We start from the raw sequence: 19,645 nt of genomic DNA on the forward strand, positions 1-19,645 counted from the left end.
TGTTAAGGAGCCTTTTGGTTCTAGACTTGGTGCTCCGGTACCGCTTGACGTGCGGGAGCAGAGAAAACAGTCTATGACTTGGGTGACTGGAGCATCTGACAATTTTTGGGGATTTCTTTATAATTGTCCTGGATGGCAGGAAGCTTGGCCCTAGTGATGTTCACTACCCTCTGTAGTGCATTACGGTCAGATGCCGAGCAGTTGCCATACCAGGCGGTGATGCAACCGGTCAGGATGCTCTCGATGGTGCAGCTGTAGAACTTTTTTGAGGATCTGGAGACCCATGCCAAATCTTTTCAGTCTCCTGAGGTGGAAAAGTTGTTGTCGTGCCCTCTTCACGACTGTCTCGGTGTGTTTGGACCATGATAATTAGTTGGTGATGTCTTCAAGACTGTCTCTCACCTAAAAAACCTATCTCGACCTGTGTGCACCTACGTTCTAAACTTTCATTCATAGGCTAGGTTGTAGCAATCTCATGATGGGTATAGGGAAAATTCTGGTATCATGTAGTAGCCTAAACCTATTGCTGTTTCATTGAACAGGGTGAATGGAATATGAATGACAGTCATCCAATATGCTGTAATAGGATTAAGGCCATGCTCATGAAAAAACAAATTGTTCTGCCTCATCTTAAACGGCACTGTTTGGGTGTTGGATGATTCTTGATACACATGGGAAATGGTTGAGCTGGAAAACCCCAGCAGCGTTGCAGTTCTTGACACAAACCGGCGCCTGGGACCTACTACCATCCCCCGTTCAATGACACTTATATATTTTGTCTTCCCCATTCACCGTCTGAATGGCACACATACACAAGCCATGTCTCATTTGTCTCAAGGCCTAAAATGCCTTATTTAACCTGTCTCCTCCCCTTCATCTACACTGATTGAAGGGGATTTAACTAGTGACATCAATAAGGGATCATAGCTTCCAGCCCCAGCTAACACACCAGACTCCAATAATCACCTAATCATAATCTTCAGTTTAGGATGCAGTTTGATTAATCAGCTGTGTTTGCTAGCGATGGAGAAAAAGTGTGCCACCAATCAGGCCCCCGAGGACTGGAGTTGCCCACCCCTGGTTTACAGGATGATTTGTATCTTAAAGAGCGTAGCTTTAAGGGAATAGTACCGTCACATCTAGATAAAAACGATTGTGAAAAATGAACAGAGCAAATGTTTATTAAAACACTACCTATTCATAGAAGAATGTATTCATCATTTACAATATATCAGCTCATTGTTAAATTATTCTGACGTTTTTTTCCAATACAGAAAGTGTAGTAACTATTGTTTTCAAACTGCGTTACCCACTCCAGCTAACAGATGGCGATATGCGTCTTTCAGGTGATGATTCTTGCGTGACGTAAAATGGACTGGACCGGACGCTTCTTCAGGAACAACAACGCGGCTACTCTTTCAACCGCCTCGGTAGCTTGCTAGCCAACATAAAACTGAAAGATTGACGCTTTCGACCATGTTAATGTACATTAGCTAATCTCGGTGTTGTTAACGCAGTTCAGTTGACGTATCAACTAGTTAACTTTAACCTAATTTGCTTGTTCAATTTGCAAAGTTGTTAAACATTGATACTGAGCCTAGCGTTAGGCTAGTCGCTAATTCTAACATCCCAGACCATGAGCTCACTAAACTACTCCTCCCCCGTTAAAGAAGAGGTCTGCTGTATGCAGAAAGAAGCTCTGAGGCTGAACATTGTCGTGAAACAAGAAGAGGATGTTATAGAGGAAACGGAGGAAGAACCTTTCAGAGAGGAAGAGGATGCTATCTCAGTAGAGGTGAAGGAGGAAGACGTCTTGGGAGTGAAAGAGGAGGAGACAGAATATCAGATTAACACCAGTGAGTACTGTCTTAAAAATAGAGTCACACACTATGCCGTTGTTGAACTAATGTGGGGTTTTAAAGGGGCATTCTACTGAAGTTCTACACTTGAATATGTTGTTCAGTACTGTAGGAATTGTTAAAGGGGCCATCTGCCTTTGTTAGTTTTAATCTGCCATTGGTACATATATTTTGGGGACTTTTAAATTAGATTTATTAAATTATCCATGTGGTCTACATTAAAGTGCATCTCATCTAGTATAACAGGCTTTTAAAATGCAATGTTGGAGCATAATTTATACTTAAAATATCAAAGGTATGCAAAAGGTACCCATTTAGTGGAACGACCCTTTAAGATTTGCATTTTAGGCCCTGTTTAGAGAGATTAATGCCTCTTGTAAGACCCTATGATTATAATAGACGGTCGTAAGTTCACTATCTGTTTGATGTTCTCATTCACACAGGAGAGAGACATGACTATTGTGGATCCTCTGGGGAGCATCAACAACATCCTGATGCTGACGAGGCAGAGAAGAGTCTCTCCAGATCAGAACACCAGATGGTACAGCTTGGTCTGGTCTAGCATATAGCTTGCTCTATCGGGGTCTGGGCTGGGTTTCTGTAAAGCACTTCATGACAACAGTGACATCAGCATCCATAATGATATGTGTCTGTGTCCCCTCTTTATGGTTACCAGGACAACGCTAGCCCTTCCTCCCTCCCGGAGTCCCCGTGTCGTGCCTCTCCCAGTAGCGCCTTACTGCTGGGTATGAAGAGGTTGTCTGTGCTGCTGGTGGACTGCAGGAAAACAACGGGGCTGAGTGTAACTGTGAGAGGAGGAGAAGAGAAGAAAGGATCAGATTTGACACATCAAAGTAAGTGCTGTGGTTTAGTTTGAACAATTAAAATAGATCTGCCCACTGGTATCTGTTACCAGGACAACCAGCAGTTCTGTTAGTTGACATGAAGATAGACTGGTGGATATGGATGTTATGAATATCATAACACTGAAAAAGGATTCTGCCAATGAAAAGAGAGAAACCAATAGACCGTATTAAACCTTGATGAAAGTTAGCTTTGGAGAGAAAGTTAAAAGATGATCCAATGTAAGATGCTTGTTTTACAAATACTTTTCCTTAAAACATTATGGATGTTACATTGTCTGTCCCAGTCAACCCTCCCTATCTTTACAAGACTGTTGAACAGGCAAACTAAACTCCAGACACTGTTGATTAATTAACTAATACTGGAGGAAAGCTATGATCAGGCTGCCCACTCAAGAGAAAGCTTCAAACTGTAACCAGTGCCTACAACCTGGTTCAGGTTATCAATCAACCTACCAAGGTAGTTACAAACAGTACAGAAATGTAATCATCAACATGTTTTGATCATATCTTTACTAATGCTGCAGAAATGTGTTTTAAAGCAGTTTCCAGATCCATCAGATGTAGTGATCACAATATAGTAGCCATGTCTAGGAAAACCACAGTTCCAAAGGCTGGGCCTAATATTGTGTAAAAGAGGTCATACAATAAGTTTTGTAGTGATTCCTATGTTGTTGATGTAAATAATATTTGTTGGTCCTTGGTGTGTAATGATGAGCAACCAGACGCTGCCCTTGACACATTTGAAAATGCTTATCCCAGTTACTAATAAGCATGAACCCATTAAGAAAATGACTGCAAAAACTGTTAAATCCACGTGGATTGATGAGGAATCAAAAAATGGTATGATGAAGAGGGAGGCAAAAGAGATGGCAAATAGGTCTGGCTGTGTAACTGATTGGCAAACGTATTGCAAATTGAGAAATCATTTGACTGAATAAAAAGAAGAAGAAACTACACTATGAAACAGATAAATGACATGAAGAATGATAGTAAAAATCTTTGGAGCATCTTCAATTAAATTTTGGGCAAAAAAATCAACAATGACATGTCACTGGTGTCTGACAACGTGGATGGAAAATGATTGAGGATAATAGCGGCCAATATTGCCACTCCTATATGCCTTGTCTTTAAGTTAAGCCTACTAGAAAGTGTGTGCCCTCAGGCCTGGAGGGAAGCTAAAGTCATTCCACTTCCCAAGAATAGTAAAGCTCCCTTTGGTCGGCTATTTAAGCCAGTAATCAGCCTATTACCAACCCTTACATTTTTGGAAAAAAATAGTTTGGCCAGATACAATGCTATTTTACAGTAAACAAATTGAGTCTTTCAGCTTATAGGGAAGGACATTCAATAAGCACAGCACTTACAAATGACTGATTGGTTGAGAGAAGTTGATGATGATAAAAATATTGTTGGGGCTGTTTTGTTAGTCTTCAGTGTGGCTTTTGACATTATCGATCGTAGTCTGCTGCTGAAAAAAACTTATGGCTTTACACCCCCTGCTATATTGTGGATTCTTTTTTTAATATATGTTTTTAAATGTAACCTTTATTTAACTAGGCAAGTCAGTTAAGATTAAGAACAAATTCTTATTTTCAATGACGGCCTAGGAACAGTGGGTTAACTGCCTTGTTCAGGGACAGAACAACAGAGTTTTACCTTGTCAGCTCGGGAATCCAACAATCTTTCGGTTACTGGCCTACCACCCCAGAGCTACCTGTCTAACAGAACACAGTGTTCTTTAATGGAAGCCTGTACAGCAAAATCAAGGTAGAATCAGGAATTCCCCAGGGCAGCTGTTTGGCACCTACTTTTTTCAAACTTTACCAACAACATGCCAACGACATTTGAGTAAAGCCAGTGTGTCTATGTATGCAGATGACTCAACACTGTACACGTCAGCTACCACGGCAACTGAAATGACTGCAACACTTAACAAAGAGCTGAAGTTAGTTTCAGAATGGGTGGCAAGGAATAAGTTAGTCCTAAATATTTCAGATTACCTTCAGTTACATGGCCTACTATGCTAATTCTGTAGCGGTATTGTTAGAGGGGGGTAAAGAAAGATTTTGTTGGTGCGCCAGGCAGGTATTAACCCTAGTTATTAAAGTTAGTTATTACCTATTATAACATTATTATTATTAAATATTATTAAAACCGAAAGGATAAGAGTAGAATAGATAGAGTAGCGCTTCCAGACACATTCTAAACATGATGGAGTCTTAAAGGAGGACTGTAGCATCTAATGATAAAACATTATGGAGTCTTAAAGGAGGACTGTAGCATCTAATGATGAAACATTATGGAGTCTTAAAGGAGGACTGTAGCATCTAATGATAAACATTATGGAGTCTTACAGGAGGACTGTAGCATCTAATGATGAAACATGATGGAGTCATAAAGGAGGACTGTAGCATCTAATGATGAAACACTATGGAGTCTTAAAGGAGGAGTGTAGCATGGAGTCTTAAAGGAGGACTGTAGCATCTAATGATGAAACATTATGGAGTCATAAAGGAGGAGTGTAGCATGGAGTCAACCTGGCGGGTTGAAATATGATTGTCATGTGTTTGTTTGATAGGGTCCTCAGATATTTGCATGGTTTGCTTTTGCTGTAAATCCTTTTTGAAATCTGATACGGTGGCTAGATTAACAAGAAGTTAATCTTTAATTTGGTGTATTGCACTTGTGAATGCATGAAAGTTAAATATTTAGAATAAAAAATATATATATTTTGCGCTCTGCAATTTCACCGGATGTTGTCGAAACGTTCCGCTAGCGGAACCCCTAGCTATAACAGGTTTTAATGTGTTTGAGCCAATCAGTTGTGTTGGGACAAGGTAGGGGTGGTATTCAGAAAATAGCCCTGTTGGGTAAAAGACGAAGTCCATATTATGTCAAGAACATCTCAAATAAGCAAAGAGAAACAACAGTCCATCATTACTTTTAGGACCATCACAGGAATGGAAAGCCCAGAGTTACTTCTGATGCATAAGTTCATTCGAGTTACCAGCCTTAGAAATTGCAGCCCAAATAAACGCTTCACAAAGATCAAGCAACAGACATCTCAACATCATCGGTTCAGAGGAGACTGCGGGAATCAGGCCTTCATGGTCGAATTGCTGCAAAGAAACCACTACTAAAGGACACCAATAAGAAGAGACTTGCTTGTGCAAAGAAACACGAGCCATGGACATTAGACCGGTGGATGTCTGTCCTTGGGTCTGATGAGTCCAAATTTGAGATTTTTGGTTCCGAGCGTCATGTCTTTGTGAGACGCGGAGTAGATGAACAGATGATCTCCGCATGTGTGGTTCCCACCGTGAAGCATGGAGGAGGAGATGTGATGGTGTGCGGGTGCTTTGCTGTTGACAATGTCAGTGATTTATTTATTCAAGTCACACTTAACCAGCATGGCTACCACATCATTCTGCAGCGATACGCCATCCCATCTGGTTTGGGCTTAGTCCCACTATCATTTATTTTTCAACAGGACAATGACCTTGGTCAACACACCTCCAGGCTGTGTAAGAGTTATTTGACCAAGAAGGAGAGTGATGGAGTGCTGCATCAGATGACCTGGCCTACTCAATCCCCCGACCTCAACCAAATTGAGATGGTTTGGGATGAGTTGGATTGCAGAGTGAAGGGAAAGCAGCCAACAAGTTCTCAGCATATGTGGGAACTCCTACAAGACTGTTGGAAAAGCATTCCAGGTGAAGCTGGTTGAGAGAAAGCCAAGAGTGTGCAAAGCTATCAAGGCAAAGGGTGGCTACTTTTAAAGAATCTAATATATATTTTGATTTGTTTAACACTTGTGGTTACTACATGATTCCATGTGTTTTTTAATAATTTTGATGTCTTCTCTATTATTCTACAATGTAGAAAATAGTAAAAATAAAGAAAAACCCTTGAATGAGTAGGTGAGTCCTAACTTTTGACTGGTACTGTACATTAAATTCCCTGGCAACAGCTCCAGTGGACATTCCTGCAGTCAGCATGCCAATTGCCCGCTCCCTCAGAGATCTGTGGCATTGTTGTGTGACAAAACTGCACATTTTCGAGTGGCCTTTTATTATCCCCAGCACAAGGTGCACCTGTGTAATAATCAAGCTGTTCAATCAGCTTCTTGATATGCCACACCTGTCAGGAGGATGGATCGAACCCGTTCAACAACAGGGATGTAAAAAATTCTTCCATCTTTTTTTATCAGCTCATTAAACATCCAACACTTTACATGTTGAGTTTATATTTTTGTTAATTGTATTAACTGTCAGTTTTAGGAATATCTACCCAAAATATTTCACCTTATTTTTTACTTTACCCAAAATATGACATCGGCGATAGTCAACATTTTGGAAAATATGTGAACGTCTAAATAAGAAATTGGTCCATTTAAACATCATGTGTCGAACCCTTTCCACAACGGGGAGATGTTACTGATGTGCTTTGTGTCTTAGTCCAAAACTTGTTTTTAAGTCGATCACACAAAATTACCAATTTAGTTATTTTATGTTTAAGGAAGTTTGTAGGTCACATTCTGTATCATACAACTATGAAGGTTATATATTTAGAACCACCTGCTGATAGGAATCCAGCGATGTCTGTGTTAGTGTCATAGAACTGTCTAGTTTTTTGTGTTCTGACTTGTAAAACAGGATGAATAAAATAAGTAATGTAAACATATCAGTAATTACCAGGATGCTCTACAACATTTGTTTTAAAATCACACAAAGATTGTTAAAACCGTCCTCAGGTTATTGAGAGATCTGATTCAGGATTTACCCTCGTTACATGGTTGTTTTATCATGTGGAGGTTTCATTCAGGTCTCTATTTTTTTTTAAACACTGTCTTTGGCAGGAGAAAGACCAGACTCAGAGGAACCAGAGCCAGGGACGTCCAAACCAGCAAGACGACACCAGTGCTCCCACTGTAGAAAGGGTTGTAACCGGTTATGGGACCTGAAACAACATGAGAGAATCCACACAGGAGAGAAGCCTTACCACTGCTCCCAGTGTGGAAGGAGTTTTAGCCATAAAGGAAACCTGAACCAACACGAGAGAATACACACAGGGGAGAAGCTTTACCACTGCTACCAGTGTGGAAAGAGTTTTATCCATTTAGGGTACCTGAAACAACATGAGAGAATACACACAGGGGAGAAGCCTTACCACTGTACCCAGTGTGGAAAGAGTTTTAAAGATTTAGGGAACCTGAAAAGACATGAGAGAATACACACATGAGAGAAGCCTTACCACTGCTCCCAGTGTGGAAAGAGTTTTAACGATTTAGGGAACCTGAAACAACATGAGAGAATACACACAGGGGAGAAGCCTTACCACTGCTCCCAGTGTGGAAAGCGTTTTAAAGATTTAGGGAACCTGAAACGACATGAGAGAATACACACAGGGGAGAAGCCTTACCACTGCTCCCAGTGTGGAAAGCGGTTTAACCAGAAAGGACACCTGAATGAACATGAGAATACACACAGGGGAGAAGCCTTATCACTGCTCCCAGTGTGGAAAGAGTTTTACCCAGTTATGGAACTTGAAAAGTCATGAGAGAATACACACACAGGGGAGAAGCCTTACCTCTGCTCCCAGTGTGGAAATAGTTTTAACCACAAAAGCAACCTGAACCAACACAAGAAAATACACAGAGGGGAGAAGCCTTACCACTCCTCCCAGGATGCAAAGCTTTTGCCCATTTTAGGAAGCCTGAAAGAACACATGAGACTGCACATGTGGAGAAGGCTTACAAAAGCCCAGGCTGTGGGAAAACATATTACTCATAACAGTCACTTAAACGTCATTAGAGAATCCACACAGGAGAGAGAAATTACTTCTCTTAGCGTGTATATGGATATTTCACATCTGACTGATAATGTGTTTATCTGTTTTTACCATATGAAATTGCTTCTTCCAATTATTGATGTACCTGTTAAAAAACTGACTGTTAGAACTGTTAAGGCTCCATGGATTGATGAGGAATTGAACATCTGTATGGTTGAAGGAGATGGGTGCACATCTGGCTGGCTTATATACTGCAAATTGAGGAATGATGTGACCAAACTCAACAAAAATAATAAACTTTATTATGAATCCTAGGTCAATGATATAAAGAATGATGGAAAAAAACTTGTACAAACAACTTTAATAAAAACATAATGAAAGAAAAGCAGTGCAAGTATTGAATGTTGTAAAGTTATTGTGGGAGAGGTGGAAAAATTGTTATCGATCAATAATGACAAATCTCCTGGCATTGACAACTTAGATGGAAAGCTACTGAGGACAGTAGCTGACTCTATAGCCACTCCTATCTGTCATATGTTTAATCTGAGCCTAGAGGAAAGTCTTTGTCCTCAGGCCTGGAGGGAAGCCAAAGTAATTCCACTACCCAAGAGTGGTAAAGCGGCCTTTACTGGTTCTAACAGCAGACCTATAAGCTTGCTGCCAGCTCTTAGCAAACTTTTGGGAAAAATTGTGTTTGACCAAATACAATGCTATTTCTCTGTAAACAAATGAACAACAGACTTTCAGCATGCTTATAGAGAACATGTACTCAACATGTACTGACTGAAACAAATGACTGATGATTGGTTAAGAGAAATTGATAAGATTGCGGGAGCTTTATTGTTAGATTTCAATGCAACCTTTGATATTATTGACCATAACCTGTTGTTTAAGAATGTCTGTGCTATGGCTTTTCAACCTCTGCCATAATGTGGATTCAGAGCTATCTATCTACTAGAACTCAGAGGGGTTTTAATGGAAGCTTCTCTAATGTCAAACATATAAAGTGTGATGTACCGCAGGGCAGCTCTCTAGGCCCTCTACTCTTTTCTATTCTTACCAATGACCTGCCACTGGCATTAAACAAAGCATGTGTGTCCATGTATTCTGATGATTCAACGATATACGCATCAGCAACCACAGCTAATGAAGTCACTAATAAACCGGTACTGAACATCTCTAAAACTAAGAGCATTGTATTTGGTACAAATCATTCCTTAAGTTATAGACCTCAGCTGAATCTGGTAATGAATTATGTTGCTGTTGAACAAGTTGAAGAGACTAAATTACTTGGCATTACCTTAGATTGTAAACTGTCATGGTCAAAACATATAGATTCAATGGTTGTAAAGATGGGGAGAGGTCTAGCCGCAATAAAGAGATGCTCTGCTTTTTTGACACCACACTCCAAAAAGCAAGTTCTGCAGGCTCTAGTTTTGTCTCATCTTGATTATTGTCCAGTCGTGTGGTCCAGTGCTGCAAGGAAAGACCTAGTAAAGCTGCAGCTGGCCCAGAACAGAGCGGCACGTTTTGCTCTTAATTGTAATCAGAGGGCTGATATTAATACTATGCATGCCAGTCTCTCTTGGCTAAGAGTTGAGGAGAGACTGACTGCATCACTTCTTCTTTTTATAAGAAACATGAATGTGTTGAAAATACCAAATTGTTTGTGTAGTCTGTAAGGGAATTCTGCCCTATGTGCACACAAGAGACCACAGGAAAACTTATTTGATCAGAGGTTTGTTTGTTTAATAAGGATTGCAACACAGAGTTTACACTTACAGCAATTTGCAAGCAACACTCAGTTCAAAAGATGGTGTTTTCCCTTTTTATCCCCTACTGAGGATCACCCCGCCCAGGGTGATGTCCCTTAACTTTAATACCATATAAGCTCATAATTAATAGTTGCTAATACAAAGATGTCTCTGCTAGGCGGAGTTCAGCTTATTGCGTTATTGGCAGTTAGTTTCCCAATCACTCTTCCCTTATTGCTATCATGTCAGACTGGGAGTAAGACTGGAACATAGTATCAACAGGAACTCTTAGTTCCCTTTATCCATCTGTTACCTAAAATATAGTTTCAACACACAGACATCTGACTTTGTACAGTTGACCTTTTCATTCACTTGCAAGGTGTCAACCACTGATTCTTAATCTCAAGCTAAAGCAAAACATGAATCATTGTACTTTTGTCATCACAGGTGTTCCTATAATGTACAGATATCATCAAAGTTCTTACAAGTCAACTTACACACAGCTCTGACACACACACTTATCCCACCAGACATGCCACCGGGGGTCTTTTTACAGTCCCCAAGTTTCCAGAACAAATTCAAGAAAGCGTACAGTATTATATAGGTCCCTTATTGCATGGAACTTCCTTCCATCTCATATTGCTCAAATAAACAGCAAACCTGGTTTCAAAAAACAGATCAAGCAACACCTCGCGGCACAACCCCTCTCCCCTATTTGACCGAGGTAGTTTGTGTGTATGCATTGATATGTAGGCTACGTGTGCCTTTTACAAAATGTATGTAGTTCTGTCCTTGAGCTGTTCTTGTCTATTGATGTGCTGTATTATGTGTCATGTTTTGTGTGGACCCCAGGAAGAGTAGCTGCTGCTTTTGCAACAGCTAATGGGGATCCTAATAAAATACCAAACTCTGTTATTCTCTCTGAGCTCAGAAATAAAGAATCTTGGTTTGACTTGGACTCCAGCAGATCCTTATTTTATAATATCCACCACAACTCCCCCACGGATTGCTGTTTATCATTGTCTCAATGAAGAGTTCCTCGTTCCACTTTCCTGGAGGCATTTACAAGCCCCCCACTGGTTGAATAAACATTGTTTCCACGTCAAAATAAAAACCATCTTTAACATTGATGAACCTTCACTATCTTCATCCCTAAACTAGTAACAGTAACTATTGTCTATTGTTATTCTCAATGACCTTCTTGGCCTTATGAAATTCTAGCTAAATACAATATTGGCACCAGTTTTCATGTCTTTGGTTTTGCAAACATTTGTTTATTCAATTATTTTCTCATGAAGATGAATATTGTTTTAATTCTATATGGGTCACGCCTGGCTTTGGTCATGTGTTCCCTTATGGGTCAATGATTTTAATTAGAATATAGAATATTCAGACCCCTTGATTTTGTTCACGTTTTGTTACGTTACAGGCTCATTCTAAAATAGATTAAATTAAACAATTTCCTCAGCAATCTACACACAGTACCCCATAATGACAAAGCAGAAACAGGCTTATCCAACCCAACTACATGTGTTTCCACTATCATGTATCCTACCATGACTATATCCAACCCAGCTCCATGTGTTGCCACTATCATGTATCCTACCATGACTATATCCAACCCAGCTCCATGTGTTGCCACTATCATGTATCCTACCATGACTATATCCAACCCAACTCCATGTGTTGCCACTATCATGTATCCTACCATGACTATCCAACCCAACTCCATGTGTTACCACTATCATGTATCCTACCATGACTATATCCAACCCTACTCCATGTGTGTCCACTATCATGTATCCTACCATGACTATATCCAACCCAACTCCATGTGTTGCCACCATCATGTATCCTACTTGGCTGAAGCTTTGATCCAGTGGAATAAGTATTGAGGAGCAGGGAGGTTAAAGGTCACTTCAGGATACAGCTGTTACTCTACACTATCCCTAGTAAATCCACTTTACCTTCCGTTTTTGTTTTTTTCTCAAATTCCATTTTCTCCATTTAGTTTTTCCAGGTTTCTGATTTGTCCCTGTTTTTCTGTTTTTCTCTCTAAATCACACTGTTAATAGAAAAACAACAACATTAGATGTTCTAAGTCCACAACAATACTTAAACCACATCAGGAGACCACTTTCGACGTCTGAGAAAAATCTAAGACATCTTTTGGGGAAAGCTTTTCCATCAACCAGAAGATAGTTGTCATTAGCATCATCGCTAACAGCTACACATAGTGGTAGGCAGATGCACTCAGACAGGGGCATTTCCTGACTGTTTCCTCTTTAGAAACTTGAAGCAAAATACAAATCACTGAGGCGAATTTAATGACGACTTGCAGGCAGTGGGTTCAGAATAACTACGACAAAAAATGGATACAGATTATAATTATAATACAGATTATACCACCACCCAAAAGTGCACTTCAGAGACAGGAAGGGTAAAGGGGCATGTGCTCTACACAGGTAGAGTCCTATCTGTCCAGGTTTCCTTTTGCAATGTGGGCACTACTTCATGTGGCCTCACCAACACTCACCTAAATAGTCCATATGCCACTGGGTGAGAGAAGTTTTCATTGTTTTTGGGCACCATTATGTGAGGTGTTATTATGTGTTGTTGGTGATGAACCTTTTATATGCCACCCTCTTCATTCTGTCACCTAATCCTACCTAATGGGCAGGTCAGCCCTGGAGGAAAGTATTGGCTGTAAGAAGGAAGAGAAAACATAACATCTGGTTGTTTTTAAATTACTTCTTATGACACTGTTTGCCAGATTCAACAATGTAAGGAATACTTTCCCATTCTACGTTACCCACTCCAGCCAGCAGACGGCGATGTGAGTATTACAGGTGATGCTTCTTGCGTGACGTATAATCTAGTGGACGGGACGGGAGGTTTCTTCAACAGCGACAACAGACTACTGATTCAACCCCGCGGAAGCGAATGTGAAGTGTGAAGTGAATTTAAACCCAAAACATTGAAGATCTTTAGACCAATCTTGTGTATATTACTCCTAGTGTTTTGAACACAATTCTGCTTACTTATCTACTAGTTCATTTAAACGTAATTTGCTTGTTAAATTAGCAAATGTGTTAAATATATAATGTACTAGGCTAATCGCCCGGACCTTGAGGCCACTCAGCTAGACAGACAGAAGCTCTGGTGAAAGGAGAGGAAGAAGCTTTCAGAATGGAAGAGGAGGCTATCACATTGAAAGAAGAAGAGGATGATAATACAGTGAAAGAGGAAGATGGGTAAGAGGTTGTCAAAGTGGAAGAGGAAGAGGTAGATGCTTTCAGAATCAAAAAGGAGGAAGATGCCGTAATATTGAAAGAAGTGGAAGAACCTTTTGGAGTAAAAGAGGAAGAGGAGGCTATCTCAATTAAAGAGGAGGAAGACGTTTTGGGAGTGAAAAAGGAGGAGAAGACTGATGATCCGATTAACACCAGTGAGTACTGTCTTAAAAACGGGCACAAACTACACTTTAATATGTTGTAATGTACTGTATTGGTGCATAATTTCTACTTAAAATTTCAAATGGATGCAAAAGGCACCCATTTCGTTGATTGCAATAGAATTTTACATTATAAACAATATTTGACAAAATCATGATGAAAGTGGCCATTTTAGGCCCTTTTTAGACACATTCATGCCTCTTGTAAGACTCTGTGATTGCAATAGATGGTCGTAAGTTTACCATCTGTTTGATGTTCTTGTTCACACAGGAGAGAGACATGACTATTGTGGATCCTCTGGGGAGCCTCAACAACATCCTGATGCTGACGAGTCAGAGAAGAGTCTCTCCAGATTAGAACACCAGATGGTACAGCTTGGTCTGGTCTAGCATACAGCTTGCTCTATCAGGGTCTGGGCTGAGTTTCTGTAAAGCACTTTATGACAACAGTGACATCAGCATCCATAATGATATGTGTCTGTGTCCCCTCTTTATCGTTACCAGGACAACGCTAGCCCTTCCTCCCTCCCGGAGTCCCCATGTCGTGCCTCTCCCGTCAGCGCCTTACTGCTGGGTATGAAGAGGTTGTCTGTGCAGCTGGTGGACTGCAGGAAAACAACGGGGCTGAGTGGAACTGTGAGAGGAAGAGAAGAGAAGAAAGGATCAGATTTGACTCATCAAGGTAAGTGCTCTAGTTTAGTTTGAACAAATACAATAGATCTGGAATCTGTTACCAGGACAACCAGCAGAGTTCTGTTAGTTGACATGAAGATGGACTGGTATCTTTTACTAGTAGGGCTGTCACAGACTAATAAAAATCTTGTTTGACTTAGTCACCTGTTCTTTCGACCAATCAATTGGTACACATTTTAAACGTGTATTTCTATATATACACTACCGTTGAAAAGTTTGGGGTCAATTAGAATTGTCCTTGTTTTTGAAAGAAAAGCACATTTTTTGTCCAATAAAATAACATCAAATTGATCAGAAATACAGTGTAAACATTGTTAATGTTGTAAATGACTGTTGTAGCTGGAAATGGCAGATTGTTTTATGGAATGTCTACATAGGCGTACAGAGGCCCATTATCAGCAACCATCACTCCTGTGTTCCAATTCCAATTGATCATTAGAAAACCCTTTTGCAATTATGTTAGCACAGCTGAAAACTGTTATGCTGATTTAAAAAAGCAATAAAACTGGCCTTCTTTAGACTAGTTGAGTGTCTGGAGCATCAGCATTTGTGGGTTTGATTACAGGCTCAAAAATGGATCAATTGGCCTTTTAAAATGATAAACTTGGATTAGGTAACACAACGTGCCATTGGAACACAGGAGTGATGGTTGCTGATAATGGGTCTCTGTACGCCTATGTAGATAATCAGCCATTTCCAGCTACAATAGTCATTTACAACATTAACAATGTCTACACTGTGTTTATGATCAATTTGATGTTATTTTAAATGGACAAAAAAATTGCTTTTTTTTTTCAAAAACAAGGACATTTCTAAGTGACCCCGAACTCTTGAATGGTATTGTATATCCTCACACCATCCATGTTGTAAACAGCATTCTGCATGAATTCCGACTCAACTTGCAACAAAACAATTTTATGAAATCTAATTTTGTTAGAAATCTAACATTGTTTAACATGGTCTTGTTTGGTTTCTGTGCAATCTTCAGACACTCTAGAAGGCAACCAAACTTGTTTCATCATTCTACATGATGTATTGGCTATACAACACCTGAATTAGCCCATGAAGGGTCTTGGTCCAATGACCACCTATCGTTTTGAAACCTAGCTAGATAGCCAATGAGCTGGGCTTTCCAGCAGTATGTGAATGCCGTTTGTAGGACAAACAGCCATCATGCTAGAGCTGTGCACAACAGAGTTCATTCTCTGGTGAAAGGAAACAGGACGCACTGTAGTTTACGTTTCACAGCAGTTCCTTCTCTTCTACAAACTTCTCAAATCTGAAAAAGTTAAACATGGCTACTAAGAGTGGAAAAGCTAAATCTCAGTCCAAGTATAAACATTTTGATGATATTATTGCAGAAATTGACCAGGAGAGTGACACAGAAGGAATGGATGAGGACTCTGTGAGTGACCACAGTTATGATTCCAGCGCGGAAGAAATGTTTTTGGAAGGAAAAGATACACTTTTAGACCAGTAAGTAAAATAGGTTTTTGCTTCTCATGCTAATGCAGTTGTTTAAATGGTCGCATATTCATTTGATCTTTTTTATTTATTTATATATATTTATACACATAGTCGAAGTTTACATAAACTTAGGTTGGAGTCAGTATAACTCGTTTTTCAACCACTCCACAAATTTCTTGTTAACCTCACTAGGGTATGTGGGACGGTAGCGTCCCACCTCGTCAACAGCCAGTGAAACTGCCGGGCGCCAAATTCAAAACAGAAATCCCATAATTTAAATTCCTCAAACATACAAGTATTTCACACCATTTTAAAGATACACCTGTTGTAAATCCAGCCAAAATGTCCGATTTCAAAAAGGTTTTACGACGAAACCACACCAAACGATTATGTTAGGTTAGAGCCAAGTCACAGAAAAATACAGCCATTTTTCCAGCCAAAGAGAGGAGTAACAAAAAGCAGAAATGGAGGTAAAATGAATCACTAACCTTTGATGATCTTCATCAGATGACACTCATAGGACTTCATGTTACACAATACATGTATGTTTTGTTCGGTAAAGTTCATATTTATATCCAAAAATATGAGTTTAGGCGGGACGTTACTGTCTCACTTGGCCAAAAGCCAGAGAAAATGCAGAGCGCCAAATTCAAATGAATTACTATAAAAATTTGTATAAAAATCTAACTTTCATTAACCTGTCTAGGATTGGGGTGCCGCTAGCGGCACGTTTCACAAAAAAAAAAAAAAAATGGCGAAATGTCGTAATTATAAATATTTAGCTTCAATCCAATTTGTAAGTCGCTCTGGATGTAAATGTAAATTAAATCAGAAGTGTTATACACCATATCAAAGCTATACCTCTTGTTAATCTAGCCAATATGTCCGATTTCGAAAAGCTTCACTGCAAAAGCGATTATCGATCAGTAAACAACACATTAGGTACAGTTACAAGTACATTAGTCACGGAAGTCAGAAATAGCAATAAAAATCATCAATTACCTTAGGGAATTTTCTTCTTTTGGCAATCCTAAAGGTCACAACGAAACAATCAAGTGGCTTTTTGTTCGATATAATCCATTTTTATAGCCTAACACGAAACATTTTGTGAACGGCTTGTGTGGAAAATTCAGGGTCCTTCAACTTTGGACGTAACATTCATTGTAATTCCTCTAAAGGGACGTTTATCAAGTCAAGTTCGGTTTCATTACAATCCTCTGTTTGTTAGTAAAACAACCAAACTTCATGGTTCTTTTCCCGGGACATATTGACCTAAAAAAATTGATTTGAACAGACCAAACAACGACCTCCTGACGCGCCAATCGAATGACCTGTCCTTCGTTGATTGACTGTATTTCGGACCAATGACCACTGATCTTCTTGAAATCTAGCTGGATAGATAGCCAATGAATAGAGGTACATGGGCATAATGGTTCTACCCGGAAATAATAGGCTTCGTTGTAAAGCCATGCGTACACACAGCTATTCTCCATTGAAAATTCTACCAGAAGGATTCCTGCCGTTTTACGCACCGCAAACGTTTTTTTCTGAGCATTTTCAAGTTAATAATGGCTAATAAATCAGCAAAATCAAAGACCAAGACCAGGTACACAGATATGCACGATATAATTGATGAAATAGAGAGATCTAGTGATAGTGAACATCTAAATGAATCCAGTGAGATTGAATCCGTGGATTCAGAATTTGAAGACATGTTCCTCCACGGTGAAAACGCAGTTTTGGATCGGTGAGTAACGTTGTTTGAAATTAGTAATATCAAATATAATTCATTTGAGTTGTTTGAGATATTGTATTTTATTTGCCTTATATAAAAATATGACTAGGACATGAAATATAAAAGTACACAAGTATATTGAAATGTAGAAAGTACATATTGCTCTACATTGTGGGTGTATGTCTGTGTGTCTGGACAACCTCACCATGGTCACAAATTGTGCTTCTATAATATGTGTCTGTATAATTATTACCTAATTGTTTCCATGTATTTTATATCTAAAATGAAATGGACAAAACCTCACCATGGTCACAAATTGTGCTTCTATAATATGTGTCTGTATAATTATTGCCTAATTGTTTCCATGTATTTTATATCTAAAATGAAATGGACAAAACCTCACCATGGTCACAAATTGTGTATATATAATATGCGTCTGTCTTTATTTCACAGTCCCAGCGATTCTGATTGTGAGCCAAGGAGAAAATCCCCCACTGAAGCTGGTCCATCCAGCTGGACCCCTGCTACCCCCGCCCGGCCATCAAGGGGTGGTAAGCCGGCGGCAAAGAAGCGGAGGAAGGGCAGCGTGGAACCGTCCAGCGTGGAACCTGCCAGAGCGGAGGAGGACCGTTGGCACTCTGTTCTTGAGGAGGATGTGGCCCCACCATCTCCACTTTTCCGCCCAAAACGCCCAGTAGGCCCTCAATTGGACCCAACTTCTAAATACAGCCCCATGCAACTTTTCCAGTTGTTCTTCACCTCGGCAGTTGTTGATACCCTGGTGATGAACACTAATAAATATGGGGCTAAGAAGCAGGAAGGCAAGACAGAGGCATGGAAGGACATTTCCATTTCAGATCTGTTTTGCTACCTGTCTATGGTCATTTACATGGGGCTGGTGAAGTTGAAAACCCTCAAACACTACTGGAAAACTGCACCACTCTATCAACTGCCTTTCCCCTCAACGGTCATGTCTTGTAAGAGGTTTCTGACAATTTCACGGGCACTTCACATTAGTGACCCAGAGGTTGATAAGGACAACGAGGCGAAACGAGGCACAGCAGGCTTTGACAAACTATGCAAGATTAAACCTCTCTACCATGATATCGTTGAGGCCTGCAAGACATATTTTCAGCCCGCCCAGAACCTTTCCATAGATGAGAGAATGGTAGCCTCAAAGGCCAGAATTGGCCTAAAACAGTACATGCGCAACAAACCCACAAAATGGGGTTACAAGCTGTTTGTTTTGGCCGATTCTGCGTGTGCATACACGTGCAATTTTTTTGTCTATGAGGGGAAGAACACTTGTGCGAGCGGTAAGGGACTCAGTTATGACTCTGTGATGCAGTTATTAGATTTCCAGCTGCTGGGGAAGGGCTACAAACTATTTGTAGACAACTTCTACACAATCCCTACCCTGTTCACAGACCTGAGGAAGCTGGAGATGTGGGCCTGTGGCACCATTCGGACCAACCGAGTGGGTTTTCCAAACACCAGGGTAAACGACATGCCTAAGCGGGCTGAGCGGGGTACCATGAGATGGATCCGTGAAGATGGGCTGCTCTTTGTGAAGTGGATGGACACTCGAGAGGTAGTCATGTGTTCCACTATTCACAAGTCGTTCGGTGGGGATCACGTTGTTCGACGTTTGAAAGGTCCTACAGGCGCTTGGACTGCCAGAAATGTCCCCATTCCAGATGCTGTGAGGGATTACAATAAGAGCATGGGAGGTGTAGACCTATCGGATGCGCTGATAGGATATTATAATGTCCTTCACAAAACCATGAAATGGTACAAAACGCTGTTCTATCATTTTATTGACATTGCTGTGGTGAATTCCTTCATCCTCCAGAAGGAAATGGCCAAGAACTGTGGACAGCCCCCAATCTCACAGCTAGCCTTTAGGGAGCTGCTCATCCAGGAGCTTGCTAACTACAGCAAGAACACTGTAGCACCTTCTGTCCCCTCTACCTCTGTCCCTTCTGCTCCAACCAGCGGTACGCACATGCTGAAATTCATCATTGCAG

General features: G+C 40.3%; 1 protein-coding gene and 1 long non-coding RNA gene across 2 annotated transcripts; both read left to right on the top strand.

The window, feature by feature from the left end:
• The first annotated feature begins 1,379 nt into the window (after nucleotides 1–1,379).
• Nucleotides 1,380–9,361, top strand: LOC129843082 (zinc finger protein 436-like). The gene is made up of 4 exons (XM_055911840.1): nucleotides 1,380–1,856; nucleotides 2,303–2,400; nucleotides 2,536–2,713; nucleotides 7,584–9,361. The coding sequence occupies exons 1-4, from the start codon at nucleotides 1,637–1,639 to the stop codon at nucleotides 7,964–7,966; spliced, it is 879 nt and encodes a 292-aa protein (XP_055767815.1). The 5' UTR covers nucleotides 1,380–1,636; the 3' UTR covers nucleotides 7,967–9,361.
• Nucleotides 9,362–13,169: 3,808 nt separating this feature from the next.
• Nucleotides 13,170–14,399, top strand: LOC129843085 (uncharacterized). The gene is made up of 3 exons (XR_008757785.1): nucleotides 13,170–13,717; nucleotides 13,995–14,092; nucleotides 14,228–14,399. It is a non-coding gene; the product is annotated as an uncharacterized LOC129843085 (long non-coding RNA).
• Nucleotides 14,400–19,645: the final 5,246 nt, after the last annotated feature.

The sequence above is a fragment of the Salvelinus fontinalis genome, unplaced genomic scaffold (assembly GCF_029448725.1).
Source record: "Salvelinus fontinalis isolate EN_2023a unplaced genomic scaffold, ASM2944872v1 scaffold_0097, whole genome shotgun sequence".
NCBI classification, from domain to species: Eukaryota; Metazoa; Chordata; class Actinopteri; order Salmoniformes; family Salmonidae; genus Salvelinus; species Salvelinus fontinalis.